This window comes from Abramis brama, assembly GCF_963993115.1.
Source record: "Abramis brama genome assembly, chromosome: 24".
NCBI lineage: Eukaryota > Metazoa > Chordata > Actinopteri > Cypriniformes > Leuciscidae > Abramis > Abramis brama.
Genome location: NC_139986.1, coordinates 11,396,016 through 11,415,376, shown reverse-complemented (window position 1 = coordinate 11,415,376; position 19,361 = coordinate 11,396,016). Strand labels below are relative to the sequence as shown.

At 37.9% G+C, this 19,361-nt stretch overlaps 1 protein-coding gene across 1 annotated transcript in view; it reads right to left on the bottom strand.

The window, feature by feature from the left end:
• gli3 (GLI family zinc finger 3) overlaps positions 1 to 19,361 on the bottom strand; it is a 185,906-nt gene that overhangs the window by 50,003 nt on the left and 116,542 nt on the right. The window contains exon 5 of the mRNA XM_084103079.1: positions 4,504 to 4,709. Within this exon, the coding sequence (XP_083959205.1) occupies positions 4,504 to 4,709 (206 nt within the window). The remainder of the gene's footprint in view (positions 1 to 4,503; positions 4,710 to 19,361) is intronic.

The window sequence follows — 19,361 nt, the reverse complement described above, 5'->3', positions numbered from 1 at the left end:
GGTTCTGTCAACACTGCATTGGCTCCATATTAAACATCGTATACATTTTAAAATATTGCTGATTACTTACAAAGTACTAAATGGTTAAGCTCCCCAGTACTTGAGCGAGCTCTTAACGCATTATAGTCCTTCACGTCTATTGCAATCTCAAAACTCTGGCCAGTTGATAATACCTAGAATATCAAAATCGACTGCTGGCAGTAGATCCTTTTCCTATTTAGCACCTAAACTTTGGAACAGTCTTCCTAACATTGTCCGGGAAGCAGACAACCTCTTTCAGTTTAAATCTAGACTAAAAAAACATCTCTTTAACCGGGCATACACATAGAAAATTATACATTCCTATTATTCAAATCAGTTAAATGTTTATTAGCTGCAAAAATTAGGTCAGCCGGAACCGGGAAAACTTCCTATAACACCCGGTGTACTCGTTACATCATAAGAAGAATGGCATGTAAACTAATGTTAGTCTTTCTGCTTATTCCGAGGTTTACTGTAATCAGCTGGATCCAGGCCGTATCCAGATCAGATGGTGGACCTGCACCTAGACACGACCACAACGCATGATGTAGTCAGCCGGATCCGGGCCGTATCCAGTCCAGATGGCGGACCTGCTCCTAGACACGACCACAACGCATCCCTGAAGTGTCAGCAGAGATTGTGTCTACTAGACTCTCCCCTGTGAAGGTCTCATCGACACCTCAGCCATCGACACGGATCCTTGACAAACCCGTCTCCATACCGACGTGACTCCGATCTTCAACCAAATGGAACTGGATAATATTCTGATTTTTCTAAACCAATCTGACTTCTGACCTATAATGCTGCCTGAATCATAATCATACACCATTCGTTCCCCCGACTGAGCCTGGGTTCTCCCAAGATTTTTTTCTCCATTCTGCCATTACACCTTTGTTGCCATTGTTGCCTGATTCATTCAGGAACAAAAAATCAAGTGGCTGTCTATATGGGTCATTGAATCACTCACTCAACCGATTGGTTCAAAGACTTCAAAGACTTCAAAGACACCACTCTGTGTGCCTATGCTGAGAGTCAGTCGCACAACGGAACTGTGACTTTGCTTTGGAAGTTTACAGTAGATGGCAGATAAAATTAAACACACCATTTTCAGTGACATCAATTAATACTCAATATTAATGAAATAAACTCAGCGTATTGCAAAAGTTATGACTGCTGTATTGACACTTATAAAGATACAAGTCTGTGCTTCATTACAATGTAAATGAATTTGCTCCGCGCTGTCCAGTGCGTCGTGGAGCTTTGCACAGAGTTTGAGAGTTGTCCAGCTAAATAGAACAGGAGGTGTGCTAAATGAGTAGACTAATGGGTAATGTGGGAGCAAATGAAATACATTCATATTTCCGAAATAAACACTTATAAAAGTTTATTTCTCTGGCATGGGTAGTTAGCCATAGTGAACCTATGTCTACACAGAAGAAAGCCCTGCCTAGGCTCTGCCGTGGTACAGTTTGTGTCAGGCCATTAGTCTGGTTGTTTGATGAGAAAGAGATGAAATTCAGTTGCAATAAACACTTTAAGAATTCGTACAACTAGCAATAAATGACTATTATTCTGTTGAACAGAACTGAAGAAGACATGATGACAGCACTGTTTAATCTTTGCTTGACCAATCAGTGGTAAGGGGCGTTTCATTCCTACACGTGGAAATCGAATATTTAAGTTGTTTACCCATTTTCTACCCCCCATGAAACTCTGGAGGGCGCAGGTTGATAGGTCCTTTACATGCAAACTGCAAGCAATCACAACATTACCACATGCTGATTGACCTCTGCTGATCCTGCAGCCAATGGGACTGCTTGATATACATTTAAATAGTCTGGTTCAGTGTTTACTGCAGGGTAGTCAGATTTTCTCTGAAACTCTCCACCTCCCCCAGCTCCACATGCCTAGATCTGTTACGGGATTTATGTATGTCTATTTATGCAGCATCAGCATGTCTTAAATGCTCACAGGAGTGTGTCTGTGTATCTATTAGCAGTAGCAAGTCCATACTTGCTCTGCAGTAGCAGCAGCAACAGCAGCAGTGTATCAGATCTAGTCTGCCAAGACCAAATACATTAACAAATTCATTAACATGCTAAAACTTTTTTGAAAGTTGTCATGAATAAACCTCTTTTATGTTTCAAAGAAAAATCATGAGTTTGAAAGGACACGAGGGTGACTAATTAACAAAATGTAAATTTTTTGATAAAAAATGGTGCCAAATTTTATATGCAAACCTTTAAACTGCTTATTTTCTTTCTCTCTTTCATGTGTTCCCTCTATCTTCCTTCCAATCTTTAGCTACAGAGAGTGATACAGGTCCTAGAAATTCATCCTAAAAATAAACTTTTGGCAACATGCTTAAAATAACACACAAACACACACATATACACACACAAAAAAGGAAGGAGAATAAGAGAAAGACTGACACAGTGCTTCTCAATGCAAATACAAAATCAGTTTAGCTGCACAAAGTGTTGTGGCTAATTCCTGTCTTCCCCAGAAGAAATGAACAGAGCGGATGAAAAGATCTCGACTGACGCCCAGACTGAATGCATGGAATATGCATCTCTGATTGGTTGTGTGAATGTAAGAAGAAATTCCAAATTAATTCGATGTGGGTATTTTGTCTTAAGTAGTGAGGGAGGGGTTAGGGGGGGCTTCCTTAATTGTCTCCGTTGTTCTGCTTTGCCTCGGCTCTCGCATTGAGCCATAATGTGCCTCGTTTCCTCATTCACGTGCAGAAAGAGCTTTGCGGAATTTCTAAATTGGAGATGTTGGCACCGAATTGCAGGACTGGCGGTGGGGAATGACTGGAGCGAGCGTGTTCTGCTTGTGGGATATCAGAGTGACAGTTTTTAAGGATGAATATGCATCCTCAGTATGGTGCGCCACCAGAGCCAGGAGGCATTCTGCTGGTGGACCATGTAGGCATCTGGGAGAGTACATGAAAATGTCTTTAAAACAGGGATGGAAAGCAAACAGAAATCAAAAAACAAAATGATAAAGTGAAAGAGCAAAAAAACTAGCACCTATGTTTAGTTATTCTCAGCCACCAACATGAAGTGGAGGTTATATAAGGAACACAAAATATGATTATCATTTTTATTTTTAGAATTAATTTTATGTAACTTAAAAAAAAAAAGAAAAAAAAAAAGCCTGGTTTAATGTGAATAATAAACCATTTATCTATGTTCATGGAGACTAAAAAGCACTTCCTGATGAAAAGACTAGCCTAGAGAAGCATCTTTTTTTTTTCTTTTTTTTTTTGAAGACCTGCTAGTTGAAGTTGATTGATAAAGGAAGTTTTGCTGGTTAAGATGACAGGTGGGGACAGAATGACAGCAGAATCCAAAACATATTTTATTGTTTTCAGCATATAATTGTATTAATAATTGCATATATTTATAGGAATTGTATTACTGTTATAATAGAAATAAAATAATTATAATTCATCAACATGCCCTACAGTATATCATAGTTTGTTTTACAGAGCTATCCATAATCAATCAATCGATCAATCAATGCAACCTTTTTGTAGTCTGGGGTGAAAAGGCATTTTTTGGCAGATAAACAAATGGCTTTTCAGTTTTCACCCAAACCACAAAATGTCACATCAAAACAAACTTTGTATTTGTTTATTTTAGCCCTTAATAACTATACATCTGGAAATGTTTCATTTCTTCCTTTGACACATGTGGTACATAGCAAGACCTGGCTGACGTGAGATGGTACCGCAGTTCAATACAGCCGTGATTATCTGTGGCCTCAGAGAGGCCCCCTTTGGTATTTGAGCTTCAGGCTTCAATTAAAACTCCATGCCTGAGGAGAAGGCCAAGAGGCCAGCATACTGCAGAGACTCTTTAAAAACAGCAGGCTCTTGCTGACCCTGTAATGAATTTCCCAGTCCGCCTTCACGCAAAAGAACAAAAATGGCTCCCTGAAGTCCATCCTCTAAACCATTCCCACTTCTCATCCTTCCCTCCCTTTTCGTGCCCTCCGCCCTCAACCATGGCCTTGAACTTCACCCCCCTCTTAACTCAGGATGTGATCACTAGTCTCTGCCTGACATGCTGAATGTTCCTCCAGAGGTTTTCTAACATGAGACAAAGAACATAGAGAGTGACCCCATCCAAATGATCAAACTATGGTCTCCGCCTCCAGAGAGAAGCTAACTCCAATTCTAAATAAGAATTGTAAGAATTGTATTGTTATATATTTTGCCACATCCCAGACTTTACCAGATGGAATGATAGATAGATAGACAGATAGACAGATAGACAGACAGACAGACAGACAGATAGATAGATAGATAGATAGATAGATAGATAGATAGATAGATAGATAGATAGATAGATAGATAGATAGATAGATAGATAGATAGATAGATAGATAGATAGATAGATAGATAGATAGATAGATAGATTGATAGATTGATTGATTTTTAGTGGGCCCAGAACAGGTCTCTGAGGTACTCACCATCTGCTGGACTGAGGCCCCTTGCTGCAGAGATCATGGACAGAGAGGGACTGCTGTGCAGTGAGCGGATGTAGTCCATGTAGGGGTTAATGTATGGATGTGGGGGGTTAAAGGGCGACTCCGCCCCCACTGAAGGGTTTCGGTGCGGCGAGATCCGGATAAGGGAGATATCAGAAAATGCTGGGCTGGCTGCCAATGCAGGAGGCCTGGAATCAGAGACGAAGAAAAGCATTTAAGCACCTTATGAGTCTTTTTCAGATGGTGTATTCTTCCTCCATTCAGCGGGGTGGGATGTTCCAAGTCTTTGGGTTTATTTGCAAAATGTCATGTTAACTGTGCATGTACAAACCAAAGCATATGCATACATTTAGAATGAAGCATAGAAGAAAACAGAGCTCAGCACAAGGCACAAAAGCTCGGCATGTGATCTATTCTTTCTCGATCCCTGCTCCAGGTCTAGCGTCTGCACAGAATGGTGTAGGAGCTTGAGCAGGAAATGAATGGTGACACTATCTATCGGCCTCCATCTGCAGGGCCAAATCACAGAGTGAGCGGGAGGGAAAAAGCCCAAGCTAAATTCCAACTTCTCCCTCGCAGACATTTCCTAAGATCAAAGCCAGCTTTCAACACATCACATTTTAATCAGACAGAGACGGCCAGGAATTCTTACCGCTACCCACAATGCCTTGCCATATTTTCTTGAGATGGTGAGTGTCACTCAGTCTGCTGAGGATTTTGTTGTTGTCTTAAACAGCCCCTATTCAACTGTTTTTAGTTTTAGTTTTCTTCAAGCAGGACTGTCAGTGTGGGTTTGCATGACTTAGTATGAGGAAAATCAAATAAATTGTGTTTCTTCTGTATGAATTTAAGGAATAAGGGGCTTTTAAGAAAGAGTAAAATAAAATGAAGAAGATAATCTTCACTATTGCTGAAAAATCTGAAAATGTTTGGCCAAATTACTTATAATAATAATAATTACTGACTCTTGCAAATATACTTGACACACACACACACACACACACACACACACACACACACACACACACACACACACACACACACAGTTCTGTAGAGAACTTTGATTTCAAGTGACCTCTCTGAAGGGCCAGATGGACCCAATTACAGTCTAAAGCTTGTCCACACTGAATTGTCTCCTGTTGGCCTCAGGAGTCTACTTCACCAGCCACTAATGAAAGAGATTGGCCTGTATCTTAAAATGAAGAACTAAAGCAGAACCAACAAAATTCTTTCTTAAAGTGTCTTCAAATCATTTATTAAAATTCTGAAGGGTTTTAGGCAAGCTAAAAGTTAATGGAGATTATTTTGTATATAAGCAATACAGCATTGAATCTGATTTAATAGCTTCATTTCAAATAATCAGTAAAAAAAATAAAATAAAAAAATAAAAAAAAATAACTGATTCTTTGAATCTACATGGAATCAGCATCTACATCCAGTTCTGTTAAAGTTGATTAAAAACTAACACTATTTAGTGTTTAATTAATACTATACAAGTATTACCTCTCTTCTACAGTTTGTAATACCACACTCTTCCTATCTCTTTTACGTTATTTATATAGGGCTTTTTTTTATTTGATGTATTTATTCTTTTTATTTTGCCCCTGCAGCTACCACTTATACAAATAAAAAATAAAAAAATAACACTATTAAAAATAGTTTTCGTTGATTGAAACTAAGCTGAATTAAAATGAAATAAATATTAGATAGCTAATTAGATTAGAAAGCTAAATAGAAAAAAAACAACTTTTAACTAAAACTAAAATGAAAACTGAGAATATTAAAATGATGGCTGTCAAAATTAACTCGTTAATGCATGCAATGGTTTTTTTTTTTTCAGTTTAATGCATTTTTGCTGCGTAGCATCCATTTTTTCCATCATCCTTTAGCTAGCATTACATTATATGATCACGCTCTTATTCATGCAAATGCTTTTAAACCATTCAAGCACGACAAGACACAAAAGAGTGCGGCTCAGGGCTCAGTGCGGCACTATCTTGCGAATCTCCTGTCTGTGTGACACACACACGGCTCATGCGTACAGAAAGTCACTTCAGACAGCGTGTGAACATTGAGTTTTCTTTTGCCATTGAACGGACAAAAACACACAATATTATGTAAAAAATCCCATTTTTTCAACCTCTTCTTTAATATACATGACCATAAGATACACATACACAACTACATACATTGCTGGATACAAAAACATGACAAATAAACAAATCTACACAAAAACAACAAAAACATATACACTTAACTGTAAACTCACATTATTTAACATCTAATTTATCCGCACCTTGATTATATGCATTATTTCATGTTTCATGATCATCTGTCCTGGAACTTTAGAAGAGGGCTCCATATTTTTTAAAAAGCAGTCATTTTGTTTCTAAGTGACGCAGTCATTTTCTCAAGTGTGTCTACTAATAGATTGAACCATTGGGTAATATATATTTTTGTTCTATTCTTCCAGTTTAATAGTATTACTTCTTTTGCTAATATGGATAAGGTAAAGATAAATGTTTTTTTTTACTTTTGAAGCGCTAATATGAGAAAGATCTGAAGGGGATTTAGAGAGATTAAAATCTAGAATCACTTCAAGTTTATATATAACTTCTGACCAGATTTTCTTTATGTATGTACAGTTCCAGAAGGAGTGAATATAATCATCTATACTATTTTGACTGTACATTTATTAGTGTTGGCACGGCCCATCAGAGACAATTTACTTTTTGTGATATGTACTCAATATAGTGTTTTGTATTGTAACAACTGTACTCTGGAATTACTAGATATGACAAACATATCTTTGCAAAGTTCTAAAAGGTCTAGGTCAGTATATTCAGAATGAAGATCGTTATTCCATTTATTTGTAGGTAGAGAAATTATAGAATCATTGGAGGCTAGGCTATTATATACCTGTGATAATAATTTGATATAAGGTAAAGATTAAAATTTTTCAAAAAGTTCATGATTACTACTCACAAAGGTATTGATATTAAGTTTACTTTTTATAGCTTCCTTTAATTGTATGTAATGGTAGCGTGTGTTAGCTTTCCACCACACAAATAATGTCATTTATAGTAAGATATTTAAAACAATTATGTTTCTTAATGTTGTTGTCAATAAAAGGGATATTTTTATTTTTGTATTTAAATAAATACTGATGTTAATAACTACAGTAACACTTTAATTCAATACTCTACTTTAGATATTCTAACTACGTCAACTACCAGTCATTAGAGTATTAGTAGACTGTCTGTTTAATATCTGCAAACGCTTTATTTTGATAGTCCCCCAACAGACATTCTACTGATTATAAGTAACATTGCAAGTACATGTCAAGTAGTCATTAGAGTATTAGACCTACAGTCGACTATATTCTAATGCAGGGTTCCTCAAACTCGGTCCTGGAAGGCCACTGTCCTGCACAGTTTAGCTCCAACCCTGATCAAACACACCTAGCTGTGAGTTTATAGTGATCCTGAAGACATTGATTAGCTTGCTCAGGTGTGTTTGATCAGGGTTGGAGCTAAACTCTGCAGGACAGCGGCCCTACAGGACCGAGTTTGAGGAACCCTGTTCTAATGAGTGTTAGTTGACATGTAGTTGCAAAATATTTTAGTTGCAATAGGATTTTACAATTATAAAGTCACACTAAATGTTGTCTATTAATCTCTGAATGTCACATGACTTTGCAGTACTTTTCAAGATGAAAGATTGTGCCAGTTTTGAGTTTCACCAGATCCGTTCTGGTTCACATATTAACGAAGATGTGTTTCGCTTTTGGAATGTCTGAGTCAACTGCTTGCCATGTTTTCTCATAGGCACTACGGGCCATTTTGCACGTCTTCAATCACAAGACATGTTTATACTTCCTCCCCTAACACACACTCCCATACCCATTCTACAGCATACTGGTAGCAGGGGTGTGTTCAGGCATGCAAATGTGAGTGACAGCACCCTCATGGTGTGTGTCTTTATAATGTGGAAACATCAGCAAACTACTAAAGAGACAAAAACATACTCATGCCTTATCAATGCAGTGAAGGTGTATGGCCCCTATTGCCCAAACTAAACAAACACGTAAACACACACACACACACACACGCACACACACGCACACACACACACACACACACATACGTCTGGTTCACTATCTTTGTGGGGACTCTCCATAGACTTAATGGTTTTTATACTGTACAAACGGTATATTCTATCTCCTTACACTACCCCTACCCCTAAACCTACCCATCACAGAAAACTTTCCAAAAAAACTCATTCTGTATGATTTGTAAGCTTGTTTACCCATGGGGACCTCAATTTAGGTCCCACTGTGACACGAGTCCCCATGAGTCTGTGCGCATTCAGGTTGAAGTCTCCACTGAGATAGAAAAACAGGTACACACACACACACACACACACACACACACACACACACACACGCACACACTTTCATGATGAACCTTTTATGACAATCGTGACAAAATAACCTAGAATGATTATTTATCTCCAATCATGACACTTTACTACAAAATCAATATTTGCAATAGTAGCTTTCACACTGCTAAAAAAAATCTATCGCCCTAAGCACTGGCAAAAACAAACCTGACATCACTGCACTGAATTTACACCCCCTCAGACCTATATATTGATTGCTGCCATTTCAAAATACAGTACCTTTAGTGGTAACTTTACACACTCATTCTTAACTTGTTTTATAAGACAAATGGCCACTTGTTTATTATTTTACAAATATACAGTGTTATCAGAAAGAATGCAAGATTATAAACTGATACACTATTGTTCAAAAGTTAAGGGTTTTGAGAAGTCTCTAATGCTCACCAAGGCTGAATTTATTTGATCAAAAATCATGTTTTATAATATTGTTTCATATGTCGATATCAACACCATTGCTGAGTCAGGGCTGACAACTTTTGAGTTTAGCTTGGAGTGAGAATTATGGAAAGGAGGGGATGTAAAAAATAAATATAAAAAAAATAAAAAAAACTTGGACATTTGGTCTCTAAACAGAATTTTATTAAGTTTAGTGACGACATGTTACAATGTTCACATGGTACAATGACTGGTAGGCTACTGTTTTTATTATAGCTTGACACAAATTTCTCTATATCAATTCAATTCAATTCAATTCAATTCTTGTGATTTGATTACGATCTTGATTCAATATCGATTAATTTTGGATAACTATTAGGTACCATGTTAATTTTTCTCAAGAAAAAATAAATAAATCTCACCTAATGCTGTAAACATAGAGAGCCCTGTCAGTTGGTATTATTATTAAAGGTTAAAAATAACAACTCAAATAAAAAAAATGAATTTTTTTATTATAATAACAATGTTATAATATGTTTATGATATAAGTACAAATATAATAAATATGTAAAATAGTGCACATATTTAGCAAAATACTCCTCTCTATAGATATTTTTTCTAGCCAACTAACTGCTATGGTCATTAAATGGCTTTCCTGAGGTAAATGTAACATAATTTATCGATATTATGTATGGGGCATATACATTTCAGTAAGCTGTACTGTATCTTTCAACATTTTCTATTGTTAATTTGTGTTTATTTACTATTAATTAGTAGTAAAGAGTAAGAGATGCTCAGTTCATGTGCCGCTTGATCTGAGGCGCTACAGCGATCTGTCACATCACATTTACGAGTGCCAAAACAGTATTTATTGTTTGAATTTCGTAATAAAATCGACCAAAATCTGAGAGCTGAGAATTTGTTTCATATCAAAAATAACCTGCTCTGTCTTGTCTGTCAGTGTTGCTTTGCGATTTTTCTCTGCGTGAGAAAATGGATGTGTGGCGTGAGAGTGTGTGAAAAGTGTCACTTGAGTGAGTCTCACGCTGAATGCGAGTTGGCAGCCCTGGTTGAGTATTTTCTCCTTATGACTTCAGTGAACAAACACAGACTCAAAAAAGCAGGTTCGAAATCGCTGGTGTTTCTTACGTCACAAACTACCTTGTAACCAATCACGTCAATGTGTCGGCGGCTTTTAGCATATCATTAACATCGAACTAGCAGGGGAGTATATTATATTAGTAAATATTGACTAACCAATTATTTATTTATAATACACTTAATATATTTGTGAAATTTCTATCAAAATATTTGATCATGGAGAATTAAACTGATCTGTTTCAAGAAACAAAAATATTACTTAATTCAAATCAATATTATTAATATATAACACACTCTTAAGAAATTGATTAAGTTTACTCAATTAAAACAATGCACCCCTCCCCCACCCTCTGACGTGACAACAACTCAATGGTTGAGCGAGCGAGGGCTGTTTGAATTCTCTCCAGTCCAGAACAGTTCTCTCTTCTCAGCGTCACAGAATTGGTGCTTTTCCTCTGTGAAATTCAGGTTTGAGTATGTTTTATTTTATCTATAAAATCATTACTGTGCTTTAAATCATTTTATTAAATGCAAAACAACATACAGAGGCGTAATGTGACACCTAAACTAGAGTCGCGCCTGTCTTTTAGCGTGATTGAAACGCCTTGCATAAAACACATGACTTTATTCCTAATGATAATGAATATAATTAATTTGGATGATAAAATGTTCTCAGAACTGTGCACTGTTTGTTTATTGGCAGCTGGAGTCAGTCGCTCGCAGTATCTTTCAGCTATGAGTGAAACGCAGGATGGTGGTCTAACGTTCGAAGTTCACCCACAGAACACGAGTCCGTCTCCGGCACGAGAACCAGCGCTGATCCGGTGGAAATTGGATAACTGTCAGGGTGTGGTGTAGGTTGAAGACAAAGAGGCCAATGGATCCAATACATACGTTTTACTAACTCATTCAGGCACATACAGGCAGAAGGTTTACATACACCAAACACGTCCTGGAGTCTACCACAGGAGGGTGAACCGGAACAGAGGACTCCAGGACGGTACAGACGGTCAGGGCGGAGATGACCCTTCGGGCGGCCATGGCGGAGACTTATTGCTCCCCCCCAAAATTATCTTGGGCTGAATAAGGGGCTTAGGCGACGTGGCGGCGGCCATCTTTGCTGAGGGCCCAGGTTCAGGCGCGGCGGCGGCCTGGGATGGTGACAAGCTCAGGACTGGGCAGAACCAGTGACGAAATAGTCTCTGTGCTGGACGGGCCCAGCGGCGAAGAAAGCCGTCCTGATCTCTGTGGGTATGCCGTTAACGGTCTCTGGCTTGGCGGGCATGACGTGAACAGTCTCCGGCTCGGCGGGCATGACGTGAACAGTCTCTGGCTCGACGGGCATGACGTGAACAGTCTCTGGCTCGGCGGGCATGACGTGAACAGTCTCTGGCTTGGCGGGCATGACGTGAACAGTGTCTGGCTCGGCGGGCATGACGTGATGCGCAGGCTTGGCAGGACTGACGTGAAGTGCAGGCTCGGCAGGACTGACGTGAAGCGCAGGCTCGGCAGGACTGACGAGAAGTGCAGGCTCAGAAAAAAAAAATCAATCAAATTTACCTCGTCCGGGATCTGGACGAGGACAGGAGGCGTGACGTGAGGATCGAGCTGGTCAGATATGTTTTCTGCGGCTCCCACAGTGAGGGAGGATCCACACACCCATGAAGTACGGTCGATGAACTCGACGAACGGCAGGTGAACATTTCCCAACAGCAGCATCTGGGCGAGTAGATCGTCCATCCCGCTCCAGAACTGCTGTTTAAGAGAATCTTCATCCCAGCTCGCATCTTGATAATGGTTGAGGTAGACCTCCACATACTCTTCCTGAGATCGACCATTTTGAAGTAAACAGTCCTCCATGTTCATTTTAGTTAGTCCGTTCTTCTGTCAGGGTGTGGTGTAGGTTGAAGAAGACAAAGAGGCCAATGGCTCCAATACATACGTTTTACTAACTCATTCAGATAGGCACATACAGGCAGAAGGTTTATATACACCAAACACAACGTAACTGTGACTAAGAACGGACAAAGACTGACTGAACTGAAGGAACATAAATACTAACACTGATGAATACTGATTAACTGAACACAGGTGATGTAGATGATGATGATAACGATGAACTAAACCCAGGTGATATAGTTGAACTGATAATGAAGACACGTGACAAGACAACAGGCAGACAAGTCCAAAACAAAACAGAACACAACTGTGACAATAACAGACTGGTTGATTACACTTGATTCATTTTTACTTCTAAAATGTTTGTTAAATGAGTTTAAATGTAGGCAAAATTGTAGGCTATAGGCTACATGTTAAAACAGTGTAAAATATGCTGTATTGCTGTACTCATCAACAATAAAGGCCAATGTCATGTATACTGGTGGCTGTATGTAATACTATTTGACAAAGGTTTAGAGGAAACAAAAAGGTTATTACTCATAAATAAAAACAGTTAATATTACTCATAAATATTGGTCAATACTCAATTTTATTTGTTAATGTACCAGATGCAGTTACTCAGATTTACTTTTTTTTTTTACTTGCATTTAGGGTGAATACTGGTAAAGTGGGACACTTTCTGATAATTTACCTTCTGCATAATGTTTTATTATGATCCAAATGTCTTAGCCCCTCATATGATACTATTCTAAATAGCTTAAGAGCTCTACTCTACTATACAGAATAAAAAAGAAAGAAACATTAAACACAGGATGGATGACTCTTCCTCAAACACACACTGACCCCAAACCACATTTTTCCAGGTGCTACTCTCAAACTGGGACACCTTTATTGGCAAACTGGGACACTTCAAACACATTAAATTGTTACTCAAATGTAGGCCCAATGAATTAAATACACAATAACAATATAAACAACAACAAGAAAAATAATAAAAATCACTTTTTTTTAAGGAGGGGTGCAAGTACAGCAGATTATTTCCACCCCTCCCTCCCTCACCTGTCCACAATATTTTGTACTGGGTTTAGTTTATTTCATATAAATTAAAAAAATAGAAATCTTCATAAACATTTCTTCTTATAGGCTAATTTTGTTCCACACAGGCTAAGTTGTTTTTTGCAAATATTGCAAATGTCCCAGCCATACAAGCTTGTATCCTCCATCTTTCTTGTTTTTTGTTTTTGTTTTGTTGTTTTTGGGAATTGGCATTGTTTTTTAAAATCAGTTTATAATCTTTGTTGAAATATGTAGCTAGCTAACTAAATTTATGAGGGGCATACAAAAAGGGAACTCAATTCCCCCATTAGAATGACTTAAATGGCTGTCCCAGTTTGCCAGTAATACCCTGTCCCAGTTTAACAATATGCTATTGGCAAACTGGGACAGTATCAAAATCACATAAAAAACAACAAAAAAGATTCATATGAATGTGATTTTTACAAATTCTGATTCACCATTACATCCTATAACAAAATATATAACAATTACAAATGATCCATGAGTGTTTTAATTTTTATAAGCTTAACAATATTCACCTCAGAATGCTATGTCATTTTACTTTACCATCACGGTTCACTGTAAGGTTGTTGAATATGGTGTGCCACACCCCCGGAAGTGATGTCATAGCCACAGAATCTATATTTTTTTATCACATACTTGCTTATGATGAGCTCAGTGTTGATTTTTAGTAATGGAATCATTTACATGTAAAGATAGAAATTAAAAAGCTTAACTGTCCCACTTTACCCATTGTCCCACTTTACCACTATTCACCCTACTCAATTCATACAGTATATTTAATTGATTTCACAGCTTTAAAATTTACTACATTTTTTTTAGTGTAAAAATGTTTCACCAAAAAAAAATTGTAAATCATAGTTAAACTTTTTAGAGTGTACTAAATGGGTGTAGTTTTCTTTGATGAATAGGAACTTCAAGAGAACAGCATCCATTTAAAATACAGATTTGAAATCCTTAAACATTAGTAACATTATACATGTATTTACTCTCACTTTTTTCAATTTAATGCATCCATGCTGAATAAAGCTATTAATTTATTTTACAAAAAAGGAGAGTAAAAAAAGAAAAAAAAGATAACTTTTGAACCATAATGTATATGAAAAAGACAGAGAATGAGAACTCATAATTTAGCATGACAGAGGTCTTTTTGACATGTAGAGAAAGATGCATTCCACCTCTTGAATAGTTATATCATGAACAGGATGAGGGAGAGAGAGGGATAGAGAAGGCTCCACATATGGAAACCATTTCCTGACCCCCACCCCCCCCACCCCCCACCCCCCACCCCCTCCCTCCTCCTCCTCCTCCTCCTCCTCCTCCTCCTCCTCCTCCTCCACAAAGACATACACTTTTCCGTTGTTCTCTGTCTCTCATTCTTTTCTTCTGCACGTTGTCACATGTTCATTCTCCTCGTTCTCCTCATGAGACTGTGCTTGCAGCTTAAATGAACAAATTTGGACTGACGTGCTTGTGTTATTCTTCAACAGGAAATGGTGTCAGGCCATGTTAATATTATGCTGGCAGCAGAACTTAACAACGTTGTGACTTTTGCGGTTTAAACAAACTGGTGTAATGGCTCCCTGCTATGATCAGAGCAGCCGGTCTGCAAATATATACTTGTGGTGAGAGTAAAATAAATATTAGCTTGCATTAGCTTACATTGTTTGAGACACAAGCAAATGTGTGTCTGATTCAAGAAGAAGGCACACTAAACTTTGTTCCTCTCAGACTGTGTAAACATAATCTGAGCTTAATTAGTGATAATGTTCAAGGTCACAAGAGCCAATAAATAAATAAATAAATAAATTACTGATTCTATATAATAGTAGAATATAATATTTTAAAATATTAACAAACATATATATTTTTTTAAAGTTACATGCTAAAATGTAATACTTAACAGAGGTTTGTTCTAAGTATGAGCAATACAATTATATATAATGATCGTTCTTAACAGCTAGGTCATAAAATAAGTAATGATCACAAAAAAAATTTTATAAAAATGGACAGTTAGTGTCATCTGTCTTTTATTTCCCAAAGCTGACAGGAAGTCTGAATTGAGCAGATCCCTGACTGATGCGAGAGAGAATGAGATCCCAGAGTTCTCTGACTAGAGCACAAGTTCTTCTTGGAGCACAATGCCAGAACTCCGGCACGGCAGCGAGAGAAAGAGATGAGACAGAGGATAGGGGAGAAAAAAGAGTGGGCATAGGAAAGCAAGGGGTGTAGGAGAGTGGTAAAAGAGAGGAGAGGACAGGAGAATGATGAGGGGAAACGGGAGATGGCCCCTGACTGCGGAAACAGCGGCTCTTTAATGTTTCTCTTTTCACAGAGATCAAAGAACAGAGACAGAGAGAGAGAGAGAGAGAGAGAGAGAGAGAGAGAGAGAGAGAGAGAGAGAGAGAGAGAGAGAGAGAGAGAGAAAGCTAAGAAAGTGTAAAAGCTAACCCGAGAGGAAGAAATAAATAGCGAGAGGGGTCGAGGAAAGCTCAGGGTGTGAGGAATGACGTATGATTCGCACGCTGGAGAGATAACATGACATACATTAAGGAATACTGACAATAAAGCACAGAAAAAAAAAAAAAAAAAAAAGCTTGTGCCAGGTATTAGGAGATATACTGCAAGGTAGTGTGTGTTAGAGTGGATGTATCTTATGTCAGTATGTGTGTAAATATTAATGGACTAATGAACCATTTGTCCAAAAGTGTTGCCTTTAGAAAACTTCTTTACATTTCTGTGACACCAGTGTCACCAAACAGAAATGTTTAGCTACATCCAGAACACTAGATTAAAGGGATTAGTTCACCTAAAAATGAGAAGTCTGTCATCATTTACTCTCTCTCATGCTGTTCCAAATCTTTACGACATTCTTTATTTTCTACTGCAGAACACAAAAGAAAATAGTTTAAAGAATGTTGGTAACCAAACTGTTTTGGTGACCATTGACTTTCATTGTATGGACAAAAAAGAAAAGAAAAAAATCATGTTCAGAAGAAAGAATAGTAATAGTAAACAACATTTTTGGAAAAAATTACTCACCCTTTAATATTTACTGTACAGTAGTGTTTTTTTTAAATAGTTTGTGAATCAGAACACATTAATAATAATAGCAATAGTAAAATGAATGCTAGTGTTATTCTGAACAACAATAGCTTACTACTTTTACTATTTCCACTATAGAAGCAGTGTTGTTCTCAATGCAGCCAATCTTTTTCAAACAGATTTCATAGACACTCCCCTTGTCTTCCATTGGTTGGACAAAAATATACTCCCGCTCCGAACACATGCCATTGTTTTGATATCTTCAGTTTTCAAGGAAATCAACCTACAAATGACTACATATTAAGTTGAAGGAGAAAGCATTTTTGCATCAAATAAATACATACTTCAAATGAAAAACATCTAACTTGCAATTATTTATGGCAAAAAACATAAGATGGCAAAATAGATTCTGCGAACCCAAGCTCTAAGTTTTATTCCTTATTGGTTGCAGACAGGATTTCAAAGAAACCATGGTGTTGTACCAGATCATGTCCTTGTGAATTTCTGACACCCCGTTTGAACTTTCTCATGCTTGAGCATCAATGGCATTGCACAAATCTCTGATAATGACAAAAAGAACATCTAAGCTGTAACCAAGCCTGGAGAGGATGATTTTTATGGGAGGTGAGAGGATTTCTGAAAAAAAGGGGAGGAATAGTGTCCTCCCTTATTTGTGAATTTATGTTCTTTTCACACCCACAGTCAATGAGAGACAGAGAAGAGGTTGAGATGAAAGGGATGAGAGGGGGAACGGGGTGGAGATAAATGTTCAACTTAATGAACAGCGCCTCCCTTTAGGACCACCAGGGACCGCCTCACTTTCCCCAAGAGAACCAGAAAAACTGTCCTCGTCTGTGGCCTTGAGAGAGAGAGAGAGAGAGAGAGAGAGAGAGAGAGAGAGAGAGAGAGAGAGAGAGAGAGAGAGAGAGAGAGAGAGAGAGAGAGAGAGAGAGAGAGCCAGAAAGATTAAGTACGGCTTTGTAGTTTATCTCTAATTTCCTACTAAAGGCATGTGTGAACTTTTCATTTTGGGTTCATCTTGAGACAAAATACCCCTATACTGCATGTATGCCCACAGCTACCCAAATGTCCACAGCTACACACACACATACACACACACACATACTCGGTTTCGCTATCTTTGTGGGGACTCTCCAGGCGTAATGGTTTTTATACTGTACAAAACTTCATTTTTACATTTTCAAAAACATATAATTTAATATGTTTATTAACCCATTTCCCTCGTGGGGACCGTTGGCTGGTGCTCACAATGTATAGGTGATCTCAGGTTTTACTATCTTTGTGGGGAAGCACACACGTACACACACACACACTGCTTACAAACCACATCTATATCATACAGTATAAACTTTATAAATACTTCAAGATATAAATCCCTTGCAAGATTTTAAAGTTTAGATTAATATAATGTTTGCATAATCAATAATAAATAAATATAAATATATATTTCATTTTATAATAGCGTTTTTTTAAGCTTATTTCTAAAGTGTGTGTGATAGCCAAAACCAAGCATGTAGTGTAAAGTGGCCTTTCAAATGTGAAACAGTAAACAAATAACCAGTTATAAAATAAACTAAAATAAAAAACAGCTGTCTTTAAAGTGTCTGCTGCATCTTGTTGTTTTAAGCATATGGTGCATTAAAAAGTAATCACTACTCGAAAGTTCCAACCCTTGAGAGCAATAAAATTGTTTACAGTTCAATAGTACTGCTTGAGAAGTGCATTTTGGAGAAGTTTAACTTATTTACGTTATCTGTGTGAGCATACGTGGGGTTAACCTCTCACTCAAGTGCTGTCCTGCTCCTCCAGTGTGCCTCGGGCAAGAGAAAACAGAAGGCGAGAAGAGAAGTGTTGTTTTGGTTTCACTTTATTTTGATGGTCTCTAACACATTCTGCTGTGCTGACTATAAGTAAAGTTGCACCTACATGTCTATTAACTATCATTAGTAGAGTATTAGTGGACTGGTAGGGTTAGGGTTAGAATAAGTTGCAAAGATACTTATAGTCAATAGAATGTCTGTTGGAGAACGTATACTAATACTCTAATGAGTGTTAGTTGACATGTAGTTGCAAAGTTACTCATAGTCAACTAAATGTTCAAAAGGGACCATTAAAATAAAGTGTTACCGTTGTTTTTTAACACAATGAAAAGAAAGAAAGAGAATATATCAGTTCCTTTTCTGAATGCAGCTCTTGTCTTCAGACTCGGGCAAAGAAACAGCACCAGGAGCCAAACACAAAGACAAGGTTATGCAAACCCTGGACAGTGTCAATATGGTACAGCATGTAACCACCTTGAGGAGTTAACACAGGCGGGACAGGCACAATGAGAGATGGTGATACTGGAGGAGAGGGAAGGATTTAGCCAGTGTAGTATGTGTGTGTTTGAGGGATTTCAGACTGTAAAATAAGATTTCAGTTGAGGACTCCATGTGGCTAGGAAAAAAATTACCACAGGATGCAGAGACAAAAAAAAAAAATTGCTCCCAAAAGTCTCTCCCATATTTTTTTTCTATGTAAAAGGCAGGCAGACAGGCTTTTGGTAGGGTGTGGGCCGCAATAGCCTACTTTAGTCACACCAGTAGATCCATCTTGTTCAACTAATAAAATGTCAAGAACGGTGTGTTGATATTTAATCATGAGTGAACGTTCGGGAGGGACTCAAACTGTGTGTTTGTTTGTGTTTGTGTTTGTGTTTGTGTGTGTGTGTGTGTGTGTGTGTGTGTGTGTGTGTGTGTGTGTGTGTGTGTGTGTGTGTGTGTGTGTGTGTATGTGTGTGTGTGTGTGTGTGTGTGTGTGTGCGCGTGCGTGCGTTTGTGTGTCACAGTAGCAGAGAACATCACATGCTATACTACAGAAGA